General features: G+C 47.3%; 1 protein-coding gene across 2 annotated transcripts in view; it reads left to right on the top strand.

Annotated features, from left to right (window-relative positions):
- The first annotated feature begins 249 nt into the window (after nt 1-249).
- The window catches only part of Vdac1 (voltage dependent anion channel 1), a 27,724-nt gene continuing 4,026 nt past the window's right edge, over nt 250-23,947 (top strand). The window contains exons 1-6 of one of the 2 annotated variants that reach the window (XM_028775893.1): nt 250-546; nt 13,389-13,458; nt 14,027-14,076; nt 15,530-15,682; nt 15,786-15,838; nt 21,986-22,213. In XM_028775893.1, coding sequence (XP_028631726.1) covers nt 13,392-13,458; nt 14,027-14,076; nt 15,530-15,682; nt 15,786-15,838; nt 21,986-22,213 — 551 coding nt within the window. In that variant the 5' untranslated portion in view covers nt 250-546; nt 13,389-13,391. Of the gene's footprint in view, nt 547-13,352; nt 13,459-14,026; nt 14,077-15,529; nt 15,683-15,785; nt 15,839-21,985; nt 22,214-23,947 lie in introns of those variants that run through there. The other variant, XM_028775892.1, reaches the window with a different exon arrangement.

The raw sequence follows: 23,947 nt of genomic DNA, 5'->3' as shown, positions 1-23,947 counted from the left end.
GCAGAGAGGAAAGTAGCCGCTCTGCCCTAAGCAGCGCCACCTCCCTAGCCCAGTGTCCCCACCAGCCTCGAGTATGCGCAGGAGCCACAAGACTCCAGCGACCCTATCCGCTGAGGCCCCTAGACCACCGCTCAGTGTGCCGGAAGCTCCCTTCCCCCTCTTCCCAAATACTTCCAGTAGCCTGGAGGCTGCAACAGTGACCCGCGTGTCCCCGCGCACGCACACACCTCACGCACGTCAGACCCACGCCTCCCTCTCGCCCCGTGCCAGAGTGCACGCAGGCCTTTACGCGCGGTCGCACATGATCACAGAGCCGCAGAGGGTGAGAGCGCAGCACGCGGGTGGGACGAAGACCCCGGGACTGGCCTGGGCGCTGTCCGGGGTGGAGCCGAGGGCGGAGCTTCGGGGTCCGGCGCGCAGAGCTGGGGCGTGTCCGCGCCGCCGCGATCTGCGCCGCCCCGCCCTCGGCCCGTTTGCTGCGCTCCAAGCCTCCTCGCCGCAACCCCCGCCGTAGCTGCCGCTGCTCTCGCCGTCACCGCCTCAGAGGTAGGCGCAGCGGAGAGGGCCCGGGCTATGCCTGAGTACCCGGGGCCTCGGGCCGTGCTCCTGGGGAGTCTCCAGGGAGGTGATCGAGGGAGGATCGGGCGAGGGCGCCGGGCCTTGGAGCTTGGCCCCGCGAAGGGTGAACCAGGGACGATCATCGCGGGCCTGGAGGGGCAGCGGGCTTGTAGAGGAGGCCTGGAGGGCAGGAGCAGAACGGATCTCCGGAGAGAGAGACCCTAGCTCGAGCATTCAGAGCACCTGCATTTGGAAGCGAGGGGCGGTCCGAACATGCGAGGGGCGGAAGGGCAAGGGCGGCCGCGTGGAGGCCCGGAGGGCCGCGGGTCTAGGTGACCTTCTACGGCGGCGCCCTCTGGCTCTAGATCTCGTTGGCGTGGATCTGGTAGAGACCCTCCCACGGCCCAAGCCCTTCCCCGCCAGCTCCGAGGGCCTGTGCAGACCCAGCTTCCTCTGCCGAGAGGACGAGCTCCAGGCATGGCCATGCCCTGGATCCCCCGGCCCCTACACGCCCTAGCCAGCCCACGCCCGGAGTAGGTGGCGCCGGGTCCCTCCCGCGCTTGCCAGTGCCTTCTCGGGCGGAACGGACTGCCCTGAGTGGACTTAGGCCGTAGGAACAGGGACTTAGGCCTGGACTGAAAGCGAGACCCCATAGGGAGCCATATGCCTGGCCTCCTTGGCCTTGGGGACGGATTCCGTGTTCGTGTAGCCAAATGCAACTGTGCATTCTGGAAACTGTTTTCAGGGCCTGACATCAGATTGGAGGCCCGCAACTCTACATGGTTTGCCCAAGGTCACACTGGTAGGAAGATTTCAAACTTCAGTCTCCTCATCTGCGAAATAGGAGCAATTATATACACTTCACTGAGTTTGGGGGAAGAATAAAATGATCCGATTAACACGAAGCCTTGGGGCATGCACAAGGACGCCTTAGAAACTTGGAAACCTCGGAGACCTAGGAGCTTTTGGGGAGGGTTGAACTCATCCCTCATCCTCCGCAGACCTTTTTCTTCTCCTTCTCCTTCTCCTTCTCCTTCTCCTTCTCCTTCTCCTTCTCCTTCTCCTTCTCCTTCTCCTTCTCCTTCTCCTTCTCCTTCTCCTTCTCCTTCTCCTTCTTCTTCTTCTTTTTTTGTTCCACATGGTGTACTGGAAGGGATTCAATAACTCTACAGTCGTGTTATTTTAATGCCATTATTACTGTGTCAGTAACAAGCATTTGTGCTGCACCAGGTATTGGAGAATAATTCATGAAACACTGTCAGTTTACAGATTGACAGCTGTCACTCTGGAGTACTAAATCTGACTGCAGACCTAGAGTACAGGTGGAGCGTGGGCTTAGCTCAGGTCGGTACCATCCAAAGCGCCTCTTTCCTTGACCAGAGAGATGCGTGAGGGGCTTTACTCAGTCTTGTCTAGTAGCGAGTCACGCATAGCTACTGAGGGCTGCCTACTTTTCTCTGGACTGACAAAACTGTAGGGCCAAACTCAGGCTTGTCTTTTCGGGGTCTTGGGTGGGACCGCTTGGCACACGTTACCTGGCTGAGAAAGGTCTGTGGTGGTAAATTCATTTTTAAAAATGTCTATTTAATGTGTGTGTGTTTGTGGCCAGGTGAGTTTATGTACATACATGCAGGTGACCTCAGCCCAGAAGAGCGCGTGTTGGATCCTCTGAACTGCAGTTATAGGCAGTTGTGAGCTGCCCCATGTGGGTCTGGGGATCAAACCTGGGTCCTCTGCAAAAGCAGTAAGCACTGTAACCCCTGAGCCATCTCTCCATTTTTTTCATTCCGCTCTTAACTACACAGGCATGGTGGATGCCCATTAAATCATGGAATCTTAAACACCATTAGACGACCTAGACAGCTCACTGACTCCTAGAAGCTATCCTGGCCTAGCAGTCATAGATTTTATAAGAGCTATAATGAATGGTACACACTCACCTACAGCAATAGTCAGGAGAGATGGGAGGTGACTCCTTTAACATTCTACAACTTCCCAAGTCCTGTGGGAACTTGTCAAACTGGTGTTTCTGGGCTTGAAGCTAGAGTGATATGGGTGAATGGAATTCTGGCTAAGGCCATGGGCCTGTTGTGACTTCCCTTTCTGACAGGTGTGTAGGTCTGACAGCTTGAGTAAGGTACCTGGCCCCAGTTGTAGTAATGGGTGCTCACAGGTGATTTGTTTTATTTCTGATTTCTAGAATGAAGCTTTAGACAGGGGCTGTTTGGGACCATGCAGTCCTCATGCTGGACCTGAGGCAGGTGTAGACTCTGGACTCTTGGTGGTAAGGGCTGCCCTTCCCCACCTCCCACCATCATGGTGCTCTGAGGCCCTTTGCTGCTGCTGAAAATTCCCACAGTATGACGGACACCTTCAGTTGTAGTGACTGAGGGAAATGTGTAGCTGAGAACTGCCAAAGTCAGGAGGTTAGCCCCTAGGATTCCAGAAAGGTTGTACTGTGTGTGTAGCTTTGTGCTTGACCCAGGTACCTGTAGTAGTCACCAAGAAAAAAATGACAAAGGCATGCTTATCTGGACCTGGATATGGACCTCCATTGCACTGTTAGTCACACAGCATGTGAGCACTTTAGAGCTAAGCTAGAAAAAGCTCCAGAGGGCAGCCTGGGCTCTCGAGGCTGATCTGACTGACAAGAGCCTCAGAGGCTAGCTCAGATGAAGTAGCTTTCTCATGTCTTAGTTTCTCTGTTATTATGTGGGTTTTTTTTTCTTCTTCTTCTGTTTTTAAAAATTATTTGTTTGGAGGTAGGTAGCACATCTGGAGGTCAGAGGGCAACTTCTTGTCTCCCTGTCTCCACCCAGGCCTTGGGATCACCTGGGTCTGCTGTAGAAATGTGATTGTCGTTGCTGGGTATTCTAGTGGTCTGCGGCCCTGCTGTGCACACTTGGCGCTTGGGTACCAGTTCTTTGCTGATATGCTCACACTGCACTGCTATGCTTTGTGGAGCCCATAGGTGTGAGGGCCTTTGTAAAGCAGAAGTTGGGAACGGAGAGAGAGGTATGCAGCTGCTGTGGGCCATCCGTAGTGGAGAGTGTTCAGAGGAATCATTTTCCCTGGGGTGAATGGGAGGTGTTCTTTCAGGACCTGGCCAGATAGTATCCAGCTAAACAATACCTCTTTATGGGTGGGGAGGACTCTGGACCCTGTGGTTCAGGTTGAGCCTTTGACAAGATGTTCAGAAACCATCATTATAATAGTAAATTTACAAAACGAGAGCTTGCTTAGATCCCTAGCCATAAATACAGCAACGGAAACAGTCTGCTGGACTGGCTCGCATGGGACTTGGAATGCTGGCCCAGCATGCAGGAAGCCCTGGGTTCTATCTTCAACACTGTAGAAACTCGGTGTGATGGGGCACACACTCAGAGATGGAAGCAGGAGGATCAAGGTCAAGGTCATGCTCGGTGACATAGTGAGTTTGAGAGTCACTATGGGCTACATTAGATCCTGTTTCAAAACAAAAACAAACTGACTGGTGGTGCATACCTTTAATCCTGATACTTTTGGGTGGGGGTGTGGAGGGCACAGAGGCAGACAGATCTCCCTGAGTCTGAGCCCAGCCTGATCTACCATGTTTCAGGACAGCCAGGGCTACACAGAGAAACCCTGTCTTGAAAAACCAAAAACCAACCAAACCCATAATTCATCCGTTTGCTCATCTCAATCGATCAGTTGACCTGTCATCAGCCATTTTAATAGAATTCTACTTGTGTTTGTTTCATGGCTTCTGTGTGTACCAGCCACAGTATTAAGTGCTGGGTACTTGACCAAGGGAAGACAGGGTCAGAGAGACTAACTTGGGGTCTTTTACCTAGAAAGGGAGTAGGATATGGACCCAGTTGTGCTTGGTTCCTAAGGCTGAGCACTCAAAGTGTTGTGTCAACCCCCACCCCCACCCCATGTGGGTCCTTGAGTTGCCTGTGGCTATGCTGGAGCCCTGGTGTGCCTGGCTGGACCCTAGCACAGCCTTCTCTCCACAGGTGGGTGAGTGAGAAGGCAAGCTGCCCTGAGTCAACCACAGTCTCCTCAGCTTTGTGGAAGGTTGTGCTGCCGCTGGTGGCCCAGCTTCCAGAGTGGTTTAAAATAGAAGCAGAGCCTGGAAAGCCAGGCTGCCCCCCCTGTGAGACTCTGTGGAGGGGGGGAGGGGAAGGCAGCTGCTTTGGTAACTCAGCCTGCCTCCAGAGCAGAGGACCATTGCCTTGCCAGCATGTGGAACCAGCGACTATTCCCTGGGTTGCCTTTGCTTGGAAAGAGAGCACTGGGGTGTGTGTGAGTGTGTGTGTGTGTGTGTGTGTGTTTATGTCTGTCTGTGGTGGGGGAAGCTCCGAACTGCGCCTGCTTTCTGCTGGGAGGTTTTTTTCTTTCCTGGTCCCTAGGGTTGGTGAAGAGGTTGACTTTGCTGTGATCTATGGTGACCTCTTTATTTTTTATATGCATAAGAGTTTTCCCTGTACATATGTATGCATGTCATGTTCATGCAGTGCCCACAGGGTCCAGAAGAAAGCACCCATCAGATCCTCTTGAACTGGAGTTAGAGATCATGTTGAGCCCCTGTGTGGATGCAGGGAACCAAACCTGGGTCCTCTGCAAAAGCAGCCAGTGCTCTTAATGGCTGAACCATCTCTCCTTGATACGGCTTTTGTTTGCTGGTCCATTTTTACCCTGGCAAACTATCCAAAACTGCTGGAGAAAGAGCAGAGCCAAAAGTTTTCTCATGATTTTTTCATTCTGGGGGAGGGAGAATCCTGGGATGGTGATGGTAACATTGGTTGCTTTGCCTCCGGACAGTAGCTATGTACTGTTTTTTTTTTTTTTTTTTTGGTTTGGTTTGGTTTTTCGAGACAGGGTTTCTCTGTGTAGTCCTGGCTGTCCTGGAACTCACTCTGTAGACCAGGCTAGCCTCGAACTCTCGAACTCAGAAATCCGCCTGCCTCTGCCTCCCAAGTGCTGGGATTAAAGGCGTGCGGCACCACTGCCCGGCAGCTATGTACTGTTATCCGGTTATGCGGGCAGTGTAAGGAGGAAGTCATTGGCGTGTATATGGTACCTGAGAAAGGGTGGGCTGTGGTCTTTTCACACCCAGGGGCTCTTCCGTCAAGTTGATCCCTCCATCGGCATCTGTAGTTACCTGGATGATCTGGGAGACGCCATGGCAGGTGGTAGCTCCTATTCTTTGGGAAGTTGTCTTGTTTCCCCTTTGCTTTTGGAGATGGGGGGGTCTGAGCTCATTGAGGGTGTTTCTGGTGTTGAGGAGACTCTACTTCCTGGTTAGGCGTGAGACCCATAGGCAGGGCCTGGGTTAGCTTGGCACTCTGGTGGGTGCTCGGTGCAGAGTGAGCCTAGTCTTTTTTGTATACCGTTGCTGCCTGCGCTCAGGCTGCTTGACAGCTGCCCTGGCAATTTTTATGCACACTGAAGCTAAGGAGCTTTGCCCTGCTCTTTGCTTTCTGGGCAGAGTGGCCCAGATGTTGGTGGTTGCTTGGGAGAGGAATGTGTCCCTATAGGCCTTGTCTAATGATTGGGCTACTGTCCCCGTTTGAATCAGTTCTTAGAACCAGTATGGACACTGTCCAGACAGCTTTTCATTCCTGTATCTTAAAATATTAGTTTTATGTCAGTGGGTGCATTGTCTGCTTGTATGTATGTATGTATACCACATGTATGTCTGGTGTCCTCAAAGGGGATTGGATCTCCTAGAACTGGAGTTACAGATGGTTGAAAGCCACCACATAGGAGCTGGGAATTGAACCCTGGTCTTCTGGAAAACTAGCTATTGCTTTACACCAACTACTATCTCTCTAGGTCTTTCTCTTAAAAAAAAAAAAACTTCATTTTATGTGTATGTATGTGTATGCATGTGTAGATATGTGTACTACGTGTGTGCAGTGCCTGGGAAGCCAGAGGAGTGCACTGCAGCTCCTGGAGCTGGTTTTACAGAGGTTGGTGCTGGAAACCCAACCCCAACCCCGATCCCATGAAGAGTAGCCAGTGCCCTGAGCCTCTGAGCCGTCTCTCCAGCCTCTGGCCTCTTGACTGAGGTGACTGAGGTGGAACGCTGCTGACTTCCAATGCTGCTCTTCACAACAGCATTTAAATAACGAAGCAGAATAAAAAATGGAAACCGCATCTGAATTCCACATCTACCTTCCCAGGCATGATATTTTATTTCTTCTTCTTCTTTTTTTTTTTTTTGTTTTTTTTTTGTTTTTTCGAGACAGGGTTTCTCTGTGTAGCCCTGGCTGTCCTGGAACTCACTCTGTAGACCAGGCTGGCCTTGAACTCAGAAATCCGCCTGCCTCTGCCTCCCCAAGTGCTGGGACTAAAGGCGTGCGCCACCACCGCCCGGCTCTTCTTCTTTTTTTTTATTATAATTATTATAAAAAATTATTTAGTTTTTATTTTTTGAGACAGTGTCTCACCATGAAGTTCCGGCTGGCCTTGAACTCAAAGCGATCCCGCCTCTGCCTCCTGAGAGTTGGGATTTAAAGACCTGCACCACAACACCCAGCCTGGCTTTCTCTATTCATTCAGCAGTACATAGTGTTCTATGTTCTCACGTATAAATTGTTCACCACTGTTATTGTTTTAGGATAGTCTCATAACCCAGGTTACTCACATTCCCTGTGTGGCCGATAATGACCTTGAACTTGTGGTCCTCCTGTCTCCTTGTCCTAAGTGCTAGAACTACAGGCTTCCGCCTTCGTACCCATCTTGTCTCATTGCTTTTGATGACTCTTTGATGTTCCTTAGTTTGTTAGTATCCTGCTTTTTTGGCTACATCGTTTTTCTAATGATGGGCATGTTGGTCATGCCTAGGTTTATGTGACACAGTTGGTGGGGTAGAGAATATGCTGCTGTAGGTTTTTTGGTGCCTAGAACACTTAGTGAGTGGAGTTCCTGGGAGTAAGACTAATGCTGAGTTAATTGTCTATCAATTGCCCTCTGAAAAAGTAGACTGTATTCACCTTCCATTTCCTGGATCTCAGCATTGACATTTTACCAGTCTTGGGGTTGTCAGTGTACAGCAGCTCTTGGAATAAAACCCATGGCTGTTTTAAGGCCTAAAACACCCAGAATTCCCCCTGAGAGGTCCCTCAGCCTGGGCTCAGCTCTTTCCTAGGGGGGGTTGCTGCTCTGGGGTCTCCTGTCTGCTCTGCCCCTGCTCTCCAGCTGCTTCGCGGGGGAAGCTCCTACTTCCTGGTTACATTGTAATTTACTTGTTCCTATTGTCAGACACCAAGTTTCTACTTTCCTCTTTTTGTTACAATGATACTTTGTTTGGCTCTGGCCTTAGTCCTGGTTCATCTAGAACCCTCCTCCTGGTCTCTCCCCCTTTGTCCTTTGCCCTTTTTCTTCTCTCTCTTAAATTTTATGCATATGAATGTTTTGCCTTCTCACATGTGTGTATATTTGTGAGCCACCATGTTGGAGCTGGGACTTATCTGGGTTCTAATGCAAGAACAGCAAGTGCTTCTAACCTCTGAGCCATCTCTCTAGCCCCTCTTCTCTACTGTTTTTTGAGATCAAAACAAACTAACAAACAAACAAACAAAAAACCAACAACAGAGTCTTATGAAGCATAGGCTGGCTTCGAACTCACTATGTAGCCAGTGATGACTTTGAACTTCTGGTCCTCTTGCCTCTATCTCCTGAGGGCTGAGATTATAGTCATGTGCTACCAAGCCTGGTTTATTCAGCGCAGGGCTAGTACTCAGAGCACTGTGCAAGCTAAGCAAGCATCATCCCACCCTTTAAGCTAGTCTCCAGCCTCAGCCTCTGAAGCTGTAGCAGTAAAAAGCACAAAGCAAACCCAGCTTGCAATGATACTTTGGTAGGGCTGATGAGATAGCTCAGCAGCAGTTAAAGGTACTTGCTGCCAGGTCTGAAGACACAATTTCAGTTTCCAGAACCTATGTGGTGGAAGGAGAGCGCTAAGTCCTGTAAAGTAACCTCTGACCTTCACAGGTGCATCATGGTACACACAGGCTCACTAAATACATGTAATTAAAGATACAAGATATGATACTCTTTGTGTATTTACACATGAATGCCCATTATGTGCCAGGCCTTGACATCTTTACAGACATTTGGGTAAACTTATGCTTGACAGGCTCTGAGGAGCTTTGAGTTCAGGGGGTGTTGTGGGAGGAGGAGTGGCGGATGGGAGCACGGTGAGCAGCTGTCACTGCCATGTAGTTGATGAGTCAGGAAGATGTTGTCCTCCCCAGGCCCCAAGATGGAAGTTACGTAAGTATGTTGTGTGAACTGCTAGGTGATATACAATCCTTCCCCTCTGCTTCCAGTATGGCTGGGTATCCATTCCTTAGGCTAGAGTGGCGTTTGCATAATTTGTTCAAGGTCATCCAGGGAAGGCTTAGGTTGATAGGCTGGCCGACTTGGGGGTTGGGTGGGGGCAGGTGCCAAATAAAGAAAGACAGGCAGTATGGTGGAATAAAAAGGAAGGGAGCCTCACAGAGCCTGGCTCCTACCCTGAGCTCGGAAGTCCCAACTCACGCCCTGGATAATAATCTCCTTAGAGCTGTTGCGGTAGCTGGCGTTTGCTGTGGGTAGTGGGTTTTTTTTTTCCCCTTTTTTGACAGGTGGCTTTCCATGTTGGGTTTGGGGATTAGAGTCAATAGACTACATTTAGGGAACACTAAATAATGAATGTTCTGTCTTTTCCTCAAGGTGGGATCTGGTCTAGATGCCTGCAGCGTGGGGTCCTGGGGGCTGTCTTTTCTGTGAGGCCAGGGAAGGGTAGCAGGAAAAGACTTGGCTTCTGATAGGCTGGAGACACAGCTGGATTGGTAGAGTGCTTGCCTAGCATGCACACTGCTAGCCCCAATGCCATATACATCCGAAATGCTTGTCCTCTCAGCACTCTCAGATGGAGCAGGACAATCAGAAGTTCAAGGCTATCCCTGTCTGCATAGTGAGTTGGAGGCTAGCTTGGGCTACGTAAGACCCTGTCTCAAAAGGAAAAAAAAAAGGCAGGTGTGTGGGCACACTCTGGAGGTAGCACAGGGGTTAAGAGCACCAATATTTTTAACATCGGACCTGAGTTTTGTACCTGAGTTTTGTTCCAAACTCTCACATTGGGTGGCTCACAACCACCTAAAACTCTAGCTCCAAGGGATCTGGTGCCTTCTTCTGGTCTCCACAGGCACCTGCACACATGTGGTACACACAGAGAGAGATATACGCAAAAGTAAAACCAAATCTTAAAATAAATATCGGTTAGAGAGTTTGTGGGTGCTTTAGCGATCTTGGATGCTGCAGATGGGCCTGCTCCCCCTCTGTTCTTTCCTCTAGAGGAGAGACAGCTCTGTCTGTAGTTGGTTCTTTTTGTTTTGTTAGGTCCTTTCAGGTTTATTTTATGTGTATAAGTGTTTTGTCTCTGTGTGTGTATGTGTGCCATGTGCACTGGGTCCCCTAGAACTGGAGTCATGGACAGTTGTGAGCCACCATGTGGGTGCTGGGAATTGACCCCTGGTCCTCTGCAAGAGCAACAAGTCCTCTTAGCCAAGGAGCCATGTCTCCTGTTTTTGTACTTTCACGGATGGCTCTTAATCCAGGCAGAGATGGAGAATGTTCTGGGCTCCTGGCCAAGATGTTCTGCAGGTCTGCTGGGCTGTGCTATCTTTCAGCCCAGGATTGCTTGGTGTTGACTTTTCCTAGGGGAAGGGTTAGGCCCATCTGGCCTGAGGTGTGTGCTGTTTTTTCCAGGCCAGAGTGTGAAGTCTCCTGCTTGCCCCTGGGGTACATGTGCCTGCAAGGTTAGTTTGGAAGAAAGGGCCCAGTGGGAAGAGGAGAATCCCCAGCTCTGAAAGAGTGGACAGGGCGGTGTTGGGTATATATCTGCCGCCTTCTTTGTCCTGACCCTAATGTGGGCCAGTCTGCCCACACGAGGTTCCAGCCTGTTGATGGGCAAGATATAAGAGCAGCACACAAAAAAGGAGCAAGCAGTCTCTGAAAATGGGAAATATGGCCTGGACTGCAGATTCCATTAACACTGGAAGTCCATGCTTGTTTCTTCTGTAGTGTTTATCGGGGTTTGGCTGTCAACTGTCTTTAATTATTCACTGATGGATTGATTTATTATGTGGAGGTCACAAGGGGTAACTTTTGGGAGTTGGTTGTCCCCTTTCATCCTGTAGGTTCCAGTTGTGACAGCAGGCACCTTTACCTGGCTGAATTACTTTGCAGGTCCTGCTGTGAGCTCTTTGAGGTGTCTTTGATTCAGGTTTTGGTCAGTTGATATTGTTTGTTTCCCTGGAATCATTTGAAATCTTCCCCAGTGGGCACCCACTTGCCAGGAATATACCACAGTATGTTCATGTTTATGAATGGGTACATGTGTCATGCCAGATGGCACCTGTGCAGATCCAGTTTGATAATTTAGGTGTATAGTTTTTTGTTGTTTTTGTTTGTTTGTTTTTTCATTTGTCCCCTCATCCACGAGACAGGGTTTCTCTGTGTAACAGCCCTGGCTGTCCTGGAATTCACTTTGTAGATTAGGCTGTCCTCAAACTCACAGAGACCCAGCTGTTTCTGCCTCCTGAGGAGCTGGGTTAAAGGTGTGTGCCACCATCACTTGGCAGGTATGCAGTATTTTAAAATGGAAGGAACCAGCTGAGGATGTAGCTTCATTGACAGAGTGCCTGCCAGGGTACTTGAAGCCCTAAATTTGACCCCAGCAATGCAGAAACTAGGTGTGGTGATGATTCCTGTAATCCCAGCAGTTGAGGGAGGGATGGAGGATTAGAAATTCAAGGTCATCCTTGACTACATAGAAAGTTCCAGGCCATTCTGGACTTCATGAGATCCTGTCTCAGGAAGAGTAAAAAAAAAAAAAAAAAAAAATGGAACAACTCTTCCGGTTAGTGACATTAATGGTTCTGGGATGGGACTTTGTTACTCATGGGTCCTTCTTCAGGACAGAAGTCACAGTGTGTGCTGTCCAAGAGCAGGGTTTTAATTCTTTCTACACAGCTTGTCAACATAAAACCTTCCAGGAATATAATGTTACCCTTGCAGCAGAGACCATCAGTTATTCTCTTTCCCTGACCACTGTGATATTTAACAAATATTTGTTCACTGACTTAATTGTGTATAACAGCCAAGTCTTGTTTCTGGCCTCCTAGGGTACCTGCACCCATGTGTGTGTACTCAACCACAGACATGTAAATAAAAAGATGATGGCACTTTTGATGGCACCTGGAGCCTTGTGTATGCTAAGCAGCTGTGCTACCCTGCACTCTAGACTCAGCTCTCCAGATAGTATTTTCTTTTTTAAATTTTATTTTATGGGCATTGGTGTTTTGCCTGCATATGTGAGGGTGTCAGATTCCCTGGAACTGCAGTTGCAGACAGTTTTGAGCTATCCCATGTGGGTGATGGGAATTGAACCCATATCTTCTGGAATAACAGCCAATGCTTTTAACCACTGAGCCATCTCCCCAGCCCCACCCCCCATAATATTTTGATAGTTGCTTTTTTAAATAAAGGCCCACTGAGGCTGGACAAATATTTGCTGCTCTAACATGTCCCAGTATCCACGTGGAGGCTCACAGCTATCTGTAACTCCAGTTCTAAAGGATCTGACTTCCCTCTTTTGGCCTCCTCAGGTACCAGGCATGAATGTGGCTCACATGCCTACACGTGTGAGCGTGGTTCACATATATACATGCAGAAACACATACGGTGAAAAAGAAGGGGCTGGAGAGATGGCATGGCTGTTGAGAGTACTGCTGTTCTTCCGGAGGATCTGGGTTTGATTCCCAGCATCCACGTGGCAGCTTGAGGCTGGCTGTTACTCCAGTTCCAGGGAATCCATCACACTAACACAGACATGCAAGCAAAACATCAATGCACATAAAATAAAAATAAGTCATTTAAAAAAAAAAGCCAGGCTTTGATCCTAGCACTTGGGAGGCAGGTGGATCTCTGTGAGTTTAAAGGCCAGCTTGGTCTATAGAGCAAGTTCCAGGTCAGCTAGGTCGACACAAAGAAACCCTGTCTAAAAAACAAAACCACAATATTTAAAATTAATTGTTTTTTGTGTTTGTATCTGTGTGTGAGCGTGCATGCATGCACACATACACACATGGGCACATGCATGTAGGGTCAGAAGACAACTTGCTAGGGGAGCTCTAACGTGTTCTCAGGGATCGAACTCAGGTAGCCAGGCTTGGTGACACAAGTGTCGAAAGAGCCACTGAGCCCTCTTGCTGGTTCTTGATTCCATTTTGTAGAATGTTGCTGGACTTTCTTTCATGTGAGGAGATACTTAACTAGCTTATGCTGTAAAAGAAAGTTTTGTGAAGTTGGGCTTGCAGCGGCACGTGAAGGCACTCCTCTGATACTTATTGAGGGAATGAAATCAGAGCCATGTGCAAGATACATCGATTGCCATGGGAAATTCCGATTTATCCTTGTGCAGTTACGGGCCAGGCAGCCGGCATTTTGTAATTATTGGCAAGAGTTCTGTGGTTCAGTATAGTGGCTGGCTCCTGGGGCTATGTCTTTGATGGTTCATTCATTCATCAAATATTGACCGACTCACCCTGTGCTCTGGGTCTATGCTTAGGCCTGGCGTTGTTAAAGTCAAAAGCGATCACTAAGTTCTGGCCTCAGAGGAAGGGTGAGACAACTCAGGCACACCCACACCTGGCGGGGAAAGATGCCTGGGACTTTTAGAGCTGAGTGATTTTTATTGGTTGTTTAATTATATCAAATAAGTTTTATTGGCGGTAAACTAATTTCCATAATTACCGATGCATTTATTCTTTCTCCTGCTTTTGTTGTGGCAGAACATGGCTGTGCCTCCCACATACGCTGATCTTGGCAAGTCCGCCAGGGATGTCTTCACCAAGGGCTACGGTGAGTGTTGGAGGAGTCCGGAGCAATGGAAGGCCTTTCACCTACTAAGGGAGTGGGCATCTTTGTGACACTTCAGTTTCCAGCTGACAACTTATATGTCCAGGCAAAAGGATGAGCTTCATGCAGCTGTGCGTCACCCAGTGGTGAGGCTTAGGCATTGCAAGGCAAATTGGCAGATCTAGTCCCTTGCAAGCTCCAGCGTCTGCTCCAGTAGAACACCATTCTAAATTTACCCTGATGGGCCCACCAGGCCTGATGATTGCCTCTGCCAGCTGCTGGAACCTGCCTCACAGGTCCTGCAAGGGCACAGGTCAGGCCTGTGTTTGTTCTGTCTGCCACTGTTGCTATGGCTTTCTTTAAGCATTTCCAGATAGGCAGGAGGAAAGCAGTGGTGTCCTAGCTTCAAGTTATAGTATTTATTTATTTATTTATTTATTTATTTATTTATTTATTTTAATGCTGGGGGTCAAACCTTGAGCTTGCTAGCAATCATTCTGCTGCTAAGATACACCCCCAACTCCTCTGGCTTAATTAGTTAACCTGATTTCGGCTGTTTTTCTTTCTTTAGGCTTTGGCTTAATAAAACTTGATTTGAAAACGAAGTCTGAGAATGGATTGGTAAGTCGATCCACTTGCACAGGACATTATATTTGTCCCTGACCAGTAGGGGTGCTGTGGCCTGGCTGGCAGAGCCAAAAACAGTTGCTTGCTTGGATTGTGGCTGTTAATGCTTGTCTTCAAAACTCTGTGATGGGTGGTCTGGGACTATAGTAGCTTTTAATGCTTTTTTCTTTTCTTTTTTTTTTTTTTTTTGGTTTTTCGAGATAGGGTTTCTCTTTATAGCTGTAGCTGTCCTGGAACTCACTCTGTAGACCAGGCTGGCCTCGAACTCAGAAATCCACCTGCCTCTGCCTCCCAAGTGCTGGGATTAAAGGCGTGCACCACCACTGCCCGACCACTATAGTAGCTTTTAATGCTTTTTTTTTTTTTAAACAAGTTATTTTGCGATGCTTGAAATCAAACTCCCTGTCTAATGCACTGTAGACATGTACTCTACCACTGACCTAACCCTAACCTGATCTATCCTTGATGCTTCTTATTTTAAAATTGGTCTCTTTCTCTCTCTCTTCCTCTCTCTCTTATTTTGAGGTAGAGTCTTACTCTGTGGTAGCTCAGGCTGGCTTCACATCACAGAAACTCTCCTGCCTTAGCCTCCCATGTGCTTGCTTGGGTTATAAGATGTGAGCCGTTACACCCAGTTGGACCTAGGTTGTTTTCTTTCTTTATTTAAAGACTTAATTTATTTTTGTATATATGTATGTGTGTGCCTCCAGGAGTTTGTGTACACCACATGCAAGCAGGAACCTGGGAAGGCCAAAGGTGGTCATCAGATTCTCTGAGACTGGAGTTACTTTTTATAGGCCATTGTGAACTGCACAGTGGGTGCTGGGACTCGAACCCAGGTCCTTTACAAGAGCAGTAAGTGCTCTTAATCACTGAGCCAGTCCTGCTGACCTGTTTTTATCATTTATTTATTTATTTATTTATCTTTAGTTTTTTGAAACATTGTCTCTCTACATGGCCCTGGTTGATCTAGAACTCACTCTGTATTCCAAGTCGGCCTCAAACTCACAGAGACCCACCTGCCTCTGCCTGAATGCTGGGATTAAGGCTGTATGACGTCACCTATGTTTGTAATGTTTCATTACTATTTAGTAAACATCCCTGTTCTTAGATATAGATACAGGAATCTATAGCAATTGTTGGAGGGAAGGGTGTGTTGCTCTGTCATCGATAGTTCCCTCTGTCTGAGGCTGGAGACAAACATAGAAGCTGGGTGGTTTCCTGTCCAGACTTTTGGGCCCCAGGGGAGGAAAGAAGCTTTCTTCCAACAAAGACGTTTCTAGAAGGTTCCTTTGGGTAGCAGGCTCTTTCACTCCTTCATATTTTCAGTATGTAATTGAACTGTAGGAATAGTTCTGCCTGGACACATCGGGGACTCTCTGTTGTTTATGGGCCTGGACTAAGGGCAGACTGGACTATAGACCAAGATCTCTCTTTCTTCTTTAAGGAATTTACCAGCTCAGGTTCTGCCAACACAGAAACCACCAAAGTGAACGGCAGTCTGGAAACCAAGTACAGATGGACTGAGTATGGGCTGACATTTACAGAGAAGTGGAACACAGACAACACTCTAGGCACCGAGATCACCGTGGAAGACCAGGTAAGGGCTCCCTGTCTGCCAGACATCCTGGCTCCTCTTGCTCCCATTGAGATATCCTGGTCCTGCCTTTGGCTAACCTGTGCCACCTCTCTCTTATATGCAGCTTGCTCGTGGACTGAAGTTGACCTTTGATTCATCTTTCTCTCCTAACACTGGGTAAGGTTCTCACCCACTAGGACATTCTGGGATGTTTGGGGCCCTAGAAGTCCATTATAGCAAAGGATTTTGGTGTTTGGGCTGACATCTTAGCTGGGAGAATGTGGAAGGAATCATGGGCTCAGGGCTAGCCAGGGGTATGTAGAGAGATTCCACATCAAAGAACAAAAACCAACCAGGTAGCAACAACAATAAGGCTGCCTTGGTCCAAGTGCTATACATTTGGGTCTGTGGTGGTGTTCTGTCCAGGACACATAGATCATCTGTTAAGGAGCTATGCTGTAGCAAGCATTCTTAATTTAGGAAATGTATTTCTCCAGCAAATGATTTTGTGTGTTCCTGTGCTCATTTGGGGATTGAGGGTGCCTGGGCTAGGATGCTGTGTGCCCCAAGGAACTTCCCTCTTCCTTTTGACACAGGGTCTCCTGTAGCTCAGGCTGGCCTTGAACTCATTTTGTAGGCAAGAATGAGAGTGAACTTCTGATCCTCCTGCTTCTGTCTCTCAAGTACTGGGATCACGGGTATGTGGTCCCACACCCGGTTATGGGGTGCTAAGGATGGAAGCCAGGACTTATGCAGTCCATTGGTCATGTACACAAATCTATACTGAGCTGTGTCTTCAGGGCTAAGAATTGTCCTTGGTAGTGGAGGACTCAGGCCAGTGTTTGCCTGGCTGCAGGCCATGGGCTTTCTGTCCCAGCTGATCTGTTTCACACAAGGCTGCCAGTAAATCAAAGTGGCCAAGGCTGAAGGGCAGAGGTGGCATTTGGAATCAGGGGCTGACTAGTTGCTGTTGCCAGCTGATTTTGTAGGTGTGGAGGGCTCTTCCCCCAGTTTTCTGAGATCCTGAGAGCTTAACCACAAGGTGTTCCTGGGGCTGCCAGGTCCTCTGTCCAGAAACAGTTTAGGTTTGTTGGTTGTTGACACATCAGAGGGCAAAGACAGTGAGCTGGTCTGCCTCCCCTCCTGAGTGCTCTACATGGCTAGGAGGAACTCTTTTCTAGAATATTCTATACTCTTGTGGTTTTAGAATGTCGAGTCTCCTAAGTCATCAGAGGAAAGGTGTTTTTACCCACTGATGATTGAGTTCAGGCTTTTACTAAGTTTCAAGCTTTAAGTTTTTGGTTTGACAGGTTTTTTGTTTTTGTTTGTTTTGATTTTTGTTTGTTTGTTGTTGTTTTTGTAAGACAGGGTTTCTCTGTAACAGCCCTGGCTGTCCTGGACTTGCTTTGTAGGCCAGGCTCTCTCAGACTCAGAGATCTGCCTAGCTCTGCCTCCCTAGTGCCACCATTCCCAGCCTTTGGCAGATTTTTAGCTCGGCAGTACATGGATAAAGTTTCCCATCGCCACCACCTTTTACCCCCATGGTTAAGCTGCGTGTGTTTTTATCTTTTGTGATTCTGTGCTTTTTTTCCTTCCTTTTTGGATTGCCTGCCTCTGCCTCTCCAGTGCTGGGATTAAAGGTGTGAGCTGCCATGTGGGTGCTGGGAACTGAACCTTGGCTCTCTGTAAGAGCAGCAAGTGCTAGCTATCAACTGTTGAGTCATCTCTCCAGTCCCCTCAGTTTAACCTTTTCTTTTGAAATAGTTTTACAGTTTTTATATAGAAAATTGTGATAAAAGCAGTTTGTAGCGATCTCCCCTATTTCTCCCCTGCGTTTTCTATCTGCTATTACATTATAACACAGTACATACTATATAATATACAGCTATTCACTACGTAATAATATTTCAATCAAACACATATAGGACTGTGGTCCCTTGAGATTATTACAGAGCTGAAAAATTCCTGTTACTTATTGCCATCAAAGCACAGTGCGTTTATTGAGTCTGTGATAATTGACACACACCCCGCCCACTGAAGATCGAGCGTGTACAGTTATGCTCTTGTAACAGTATTGGAGCCGAGTGTGTGCCTGGCTTGTGTACTCGCTCCCTGTGTTCCTATCATTACTTACCATTAGAACGTGTTTCTTCTTATAGAATATTTACCAAGAGCCCATGTGCTGTGTTACATTGCCTGCCTTGGACATCTGTCTCATGGGTACATGAGCAGGTCGTGGTTGAGTGGTTAATCTTGGTCATCTAGGTTTCTGTAAGTGCACCCTGTGATGTTTGCTTAATGACCAGATGGCCCAACGATGCAATTTTCAGGATGTGTCCCTGTCATTAAGCAATTGTGACTAACAAAGATCCGTGCCAGCAAGTGATCGTTGGTACCACACTATTAACTGATGCCCTGTTGATATCATCTTTCTGGCCCGGGACCCCGTTTTGGATCCTCTATTGCATCAAGCACTCAGGTCTCCTTTGTGACCTCTCACTGGGACACACTCTCCATTTCTCTCTGTCTCTCGTGACCCTGACATTTTTGAAGAATTGCCGAGAGCGCTTTGCATAGTGTCCTTCTACTTGGATCGGTCTGGTCTTTCTTCCTGAGTGTATTCAGGTTGTATTTTTTTGGCAGCTGAAGAAGTGGCACCTTGTGTCCATGCTGCTGTGCTGTCTGGAAGACTGCTATTGGCCCGTGATACCAACCCTGATTATGTGGCTAAGGTGGCATCAGCTGGGTCTCCACTGTAAAGCTGTTAGTTTCCAGCTTTGTACTTAGCAGCTGTGTTACCGGGAGATACTGAGACTGCAGATATTGTCTCTCATCACACTTTGGGTTACATGGAAGCATCCTTTGATGCTTGCCTGTGTCATTATTGGTAGGTGTTCTCTTCCTGGCTTCTTTTCTTGTTTCTTGAGACAGGGTTTCTCTGTGTAGCTCTGGCTATCCTAGAACTTGATCTGTAGACCAGGCTGGCCTTGAACTCAGTGATCTTCCTGCCTCTGTCTCCCAAGTGCTGAAATTAAAGGTATGAGCCACCACGTAGCTAGTCCTTTCTTACTTAGGAGCTTTTACTATAGGGAAGGGCAGTCCTATTCCTCCCTCAACCAGCTTAGCTTTAGTTTTTATTATCTTTATATTTTGTCTATATATGTGTTTTGTCTATATGCATGTATGCTTTCCGATTGTGTGCCTGGTGCCTATGAAGGTCAGAGGGCGACACTGGAGTCCCTGGAACTGGAGTTACAAATGTTTGAGCCACCATGTGGGTCCTGGGAATGGAACTCATGTTCTTTGCAAGAGCAGCCAGTGCTCTTTTAAGTGCTGAACCATCTCTCCATCCCTTTATTATCTGAAAAAACCACATACATGCACATATATGTATATACACACACACATACATACACACACACACAAGCAGTTTCTTCTATGTGTGTGTGTATCGCAGTGTGTGTGTGGACATCAGAGAACAACTTGGCAAGTTTGGTTTTCTCCTTTTTCCATGCGAGTCCTAGGGATTTGCTCAGGTGATTAGGTTTGGCTGCAAGCCCCTCTACCTGTTGAGCCATCTTGCCAGCCCCTAGTCATTTTTGACTCATGTATAGACTTGCAGACATTTATTCTGTGAGTTACATTCAGTTGTGTCATTTACACCGTGGCTCACGCTGTGACAGTGTGACACTCCTTCAGATTGACATGTGTGGGCTTTTGGGGGAGCTCCTCTTACTGTCTTTGAGCCTTTCTGTGTTTCTTGTTTTGGAGTTGTGAACTTCATCTTAGGGTCTTTCTTCCCTATTCCTGCTGTCAGCCATTTCTCCCAGGAGCCTTGGCGCCTTATGCTGGGAATGTTGTTTAAAAGGTAGTGCTGTGGGCCCTAGGTGTGTTGGGTAGATGAACTTTGATGACTCTTTGGTTCACTGGAAATTAACACTGGCTTTCTGAAGCTTTGGTGATTCCCTGAAAGTACTGATCACCCCGAGACAAATGTAGGCACAACTGGACGGGGCCGCAGACCTCACTAATGGATTAACACCCACCCATGCGTTGCCTTCCACAGATAAAGCCCGCTTGCTAACCGTCAATCTGTGTTATGTCTCTCTTGAGTGCTTGTCAAATTAGCACCACTTCTTAAGTAGCTAAAAAAAAAAGAAAAATCCCAATGACATTTGAGAAAGGAAAACCTCCATAGCTGTGCTCAGGGCAGATCCCAGGAGGAATCCGAGTCACCACCCACCTCTGACCCTTTTCTTGGGGTGCTTGGGCCCTTAGCTAGAATCCCGTGAGACAGCGAGGAGTCGCTGTGCAAACTGGTGTGGGTGGTACCCACCATTGGCAGCTTTTTGCTGGTTTTGTCTTTTTAGGAGAAGGTCTTCTGTAGTCCAGTCTGGCCTTGAGTTTTTATGCATCGAGGCTGACCTTGAACTTCTGATCCTCCTGCCTTCATGGCCAGGTGTGTGCCACTCATGTTTTATTGAGACAGGGTCAGATTATGTAGCCAAGGCTGGCCTCCAAGTTCTGATCCTCTTACCTCCTTAGGAGTTGGTTCCCTCCCTCCATCATGTGAGTTTAGCAATCAAACTCAGATTATTGGGCTTGGCAGCAAGTGCCAGTACCTTAAGCCATATTACTGGCCCTAAACCAAATATATATATATAAATATATATATATATATATATATATATATATATATATTTATTTATTTATTTATTTTATGATGTATTTTAGTCTATTGCCAATTCTCATCTTACCAGTGCTCACATTGTCCCATCTTTGAAAGCCCTGGGTAGAAACCTTATTTTAGCAATTCGATCTGTTTGCCCAGTAATTCCTGCTAATCTCTGATAGCTTAAAGAGCCGCTTCAGGCCTAGATCTGTAGCTGGCCATTTCCCAAGAAACAGCAGGGCCTCTGCAGGAGGGAATGGGTTCAGAGCCCATGGACTGCATGCTGCAGATGAACCCTTAATGTCTCTGAATAAGGCCAGGAATGGGCAAGTATGTGTTGTCTTCTGGAGCTCTGAGTCCTGGTTTCTGTGGTCTAGGCTGAGAAAGTAGTTGGCCAGGAAGTCATCTCTTTTGCAAGTATGTGATGTAGTTCTAATTTTACTTGATAGATTTGATCTTTTTTAAAAAAGTATTTTGCTGGGCAGTGGTATGTGACCTTTAATCCCAGCACTTGGAAGGCAGACAGATCCCATGAGTTCTTTTGTTTACTGCTGTGTTTGCCAGACCAGCTGCCTCTTGAGCTTCAGCAAGCCTCCTGTCTCTCTCGCTCATCTTCCCACAGAGGTTTACTGGGATCATGGAAGCTTCTGTCCTTAACTGGGTTCTAGGGCTTTGAACTCTTGTCTTTATGCTTGTTAAGCAAGTGCTTTACCCACTTAGCCACCCAATAGGTGCTCTCTTATTCTCTGGGATTTATTTTGGATAAAAGTTAGGCTGTATAAATGTTGGTAGGTGACATGACTCATCCATCCTTGCTGAGATCTTGAGATATAGCTGATGGACACTGAACTAACTGGTCTTAGGTGTAAATCTGGCAATACTGGGCTGGACCTGAGATCTGGGGGACTCAGGTTCCTCATCAGTATCCAGGACTCTGAGTTGTAAACTCAGTGGGGTCTCACGACTATGGTGGCTAAGCAGGAGAAAAGATTTATTATTTATATAATGTGTATGTATGTGTATTCTTGAGTGTATGAACATGTACCACATGTGAGGGGGCGGGGGAGGTACCTGAAGAGGGCAGAAAAGGTGTCAGATCCCCAGGAACTGGAGTTACAGGTAGTTGGGAACTGCCAGTGTGGTTGCTAGAAACTGAATCCCAGGCTAATTTCCAGCCCCAGCGGGCTGCTATTTCTTTCTTTCTTTTTTTTTTTTTTTTTTTTTTTTTTTATGGCTACTGGGTGAACCACAAAGATGGCCGTCTCCCTCAAATTACTGTGTGGGTAGCTTTGAGGTATGTGCCTCTTTTTGGTAGGTTTGGAAAACAGCAAAGATGACTAATAGATTCCTGCGTAGGGTTTTGGGTTAGCCATAGGGAGACTCTGGAGAAAGAACATGGTTGCACTCACTTTCTGATCTCTTCCTATGGTGTACACAGTGTTGATGCAACCTTTTACAGACTGGGTTTGAGCTCAGGAGAAGTTGTGTCCTGTTTGTGGCTTAGCAGGTGTTTAGGGACAACTAGCCACTGACCTCACGTCTATTCCCCAGCTCCTACACAAACTGGGTTCAGACAAAATATTTACAGTTCTCACATGATTGTATCAAGATGAGTTAGCTTGGCTTTAATACACGTTTCCTTTTCCTTCTAGGAAAAAAAATGCTAAAATCAAGACAGGGTACAAGAGAGAGCATATCAACCTGGGCTGTGACGTGGACTTTGACATTGCTGGGCCCTCAATCCGGGGCGCTCTGGTGCTTGGCTATGAGGGTTGGCTGGCTGGTTACCAGATGAATTTTGAGACCTCGAAGTCCCGAGTGACCCAGAGCAACTTTGCAGTTGGCTACAAGACAGACGAATTCCAGCTTCATACTAATGTGTAAGTGTGTGTGTGGGTTGTTTTAGTTACTTTCCTATTGCCGTGGCAGAATACCATGACCAAGGCAACCTATAAAATAAAGTGTTTAGTTAGTCTTACCGTTTTAGTGTGTTACAGTCTATGATGGCGTCAGGAATGGCTGAGAGCTCACATCTTGATCCGCAGCCATAAGGCAGACAGAAAGAGAGAACAGTGTGGGTGGTGGGAGGCTTTTGAAACCTCAAAGCCTGCCCCCCATGCCACACCTCTTCCAGCAAGGCCACACCTCCTAATCCTTCCCAAACAGTTTGACCAACTGAGGAGCAAGTATTCAAGTGTAGTCCAGTCTCATTCATAATGTCACAGGGTGTTTATATATGGCTAGGGTGGTGGCTTTTCCTTTTCCCTTAAGTTCAGTTTTCAGTCATTTGGGTCAATGAGCCACATGGCCTGTTAGCATTTTTGTTTCACATCACATGGAGGATAATCAGGCATTCATAGTATTCCCTCCATTAACGCAGTTAATAGCTTGCTGATTACTGGATAGTGGGGTGCTGGGCAGAGGTGTGGCCTGTTAGGTTGGGGAGCGTCTGTGCATGGACTCAGAGATTGAAGGACATTGATGACTTGAGGTAACAATTTCAATCATAAAAATAATCTAGCCGGGCAGTGGTGGCGCACACCTTTAATCTCAGCACTTGGGAGGCAGAGGCAGGTGGATTTTTGAGTTTGAGGCCAGCCTGGTCTACTGAGTGAGTTCCAGGACAGCCAGGGCTACACAGAGAAACCCTGTCTCGAAAAACAAAACAAAACAAAACAAGCTAATTTGGGTCTAGAGGAAAGCTCAGCAGATAAAAACACTTGCTGAGAGGATAACCAGTTTGGTTCCCAGCATCCTTGTCAACCATGGCTCACAACTGCCTGAAACTCCAGCTCCAGGGAATCCAATGCTCTCTTCTGGGCTCTGAAGGTGACTCTCCCCACCCCCCATATAAAATATTTTTTTTTTAAAGATTTATTAATTTTATGTATGCGAGTACACTGTCACTGTCTTCAGACCAGAAGAGGGCATCAGATCTCATTACAGATGGTTGTGAGCCACTATGTGATTGCTGGGAATTGAACTCAGGACCTCTGGAAGAGCAGTTAGTGCTCTTAATTGCTGAGCTGTCTCTCCACCCCAAAACTTTTTTTTTTTTTTTAAAAGTAAGTTTATTTAGGTTAGCTTCATGAAGTATTAATCTGTTCTTTCCACTAGAGGGTGCTAAATAAATAGCTTCTTAAACTCAGACCAGTAATTGTATTAGTTTAAACAAATATTTTTTTCCATTAATAATAATTAAAAACATGTATTTGTGGTATGTGTGTGTGTCTGTCTGTCTGTCTGTGAACTCCTATGCCTCAGTGCATGTGTGGTGGTTACCTAACAACTTGCAGGAAGTCTGTTCTCTTCTTCTTCCAAACCTCAACACTTGCCTTCCCAGGACTGTGGCACAGAACTTTCTTGACCATTCTGGCTGTGTCTCTTCTCCTTGGCTTCCCTCCTACCATCTTTGACACAACCATTTACCAAAACGAAGGCACAAACACAGTAGACAGCAGAAAGCTCTGTAGGATTCTAATTTTCTAGTTTCTGCTTTCATGTGGGGGGGGGGGACCCCAAATGACTTAATTTTATTTGTGTGTGTGTGTGTGTGTGTGTGTGTGTGTGTGTGTGTGTATCTGTGTGTCACATGTGTGCAGGTGCCCATGGTG

This window comes from Grammomys surdaster, unplaced genomic scaffold (genome assembly GCF_004785775.1).
Source record: "Grammomys surdaster isolate TR1022 unplaced genomic scaffold, NIH_TR_1.0 262, whole genome shotgun sequence".
Classification (NCBI taxonomy): Eukaryota; Metazoa; Chordata; class Mammalia; order Rodentia; family Muridae; genus Grammomys; species Grammomys surdaster.
Note: the sequence above shows the minus strand (reverse complement) of the source record. Positions and strands in the feature narration are given on the sequence as shown.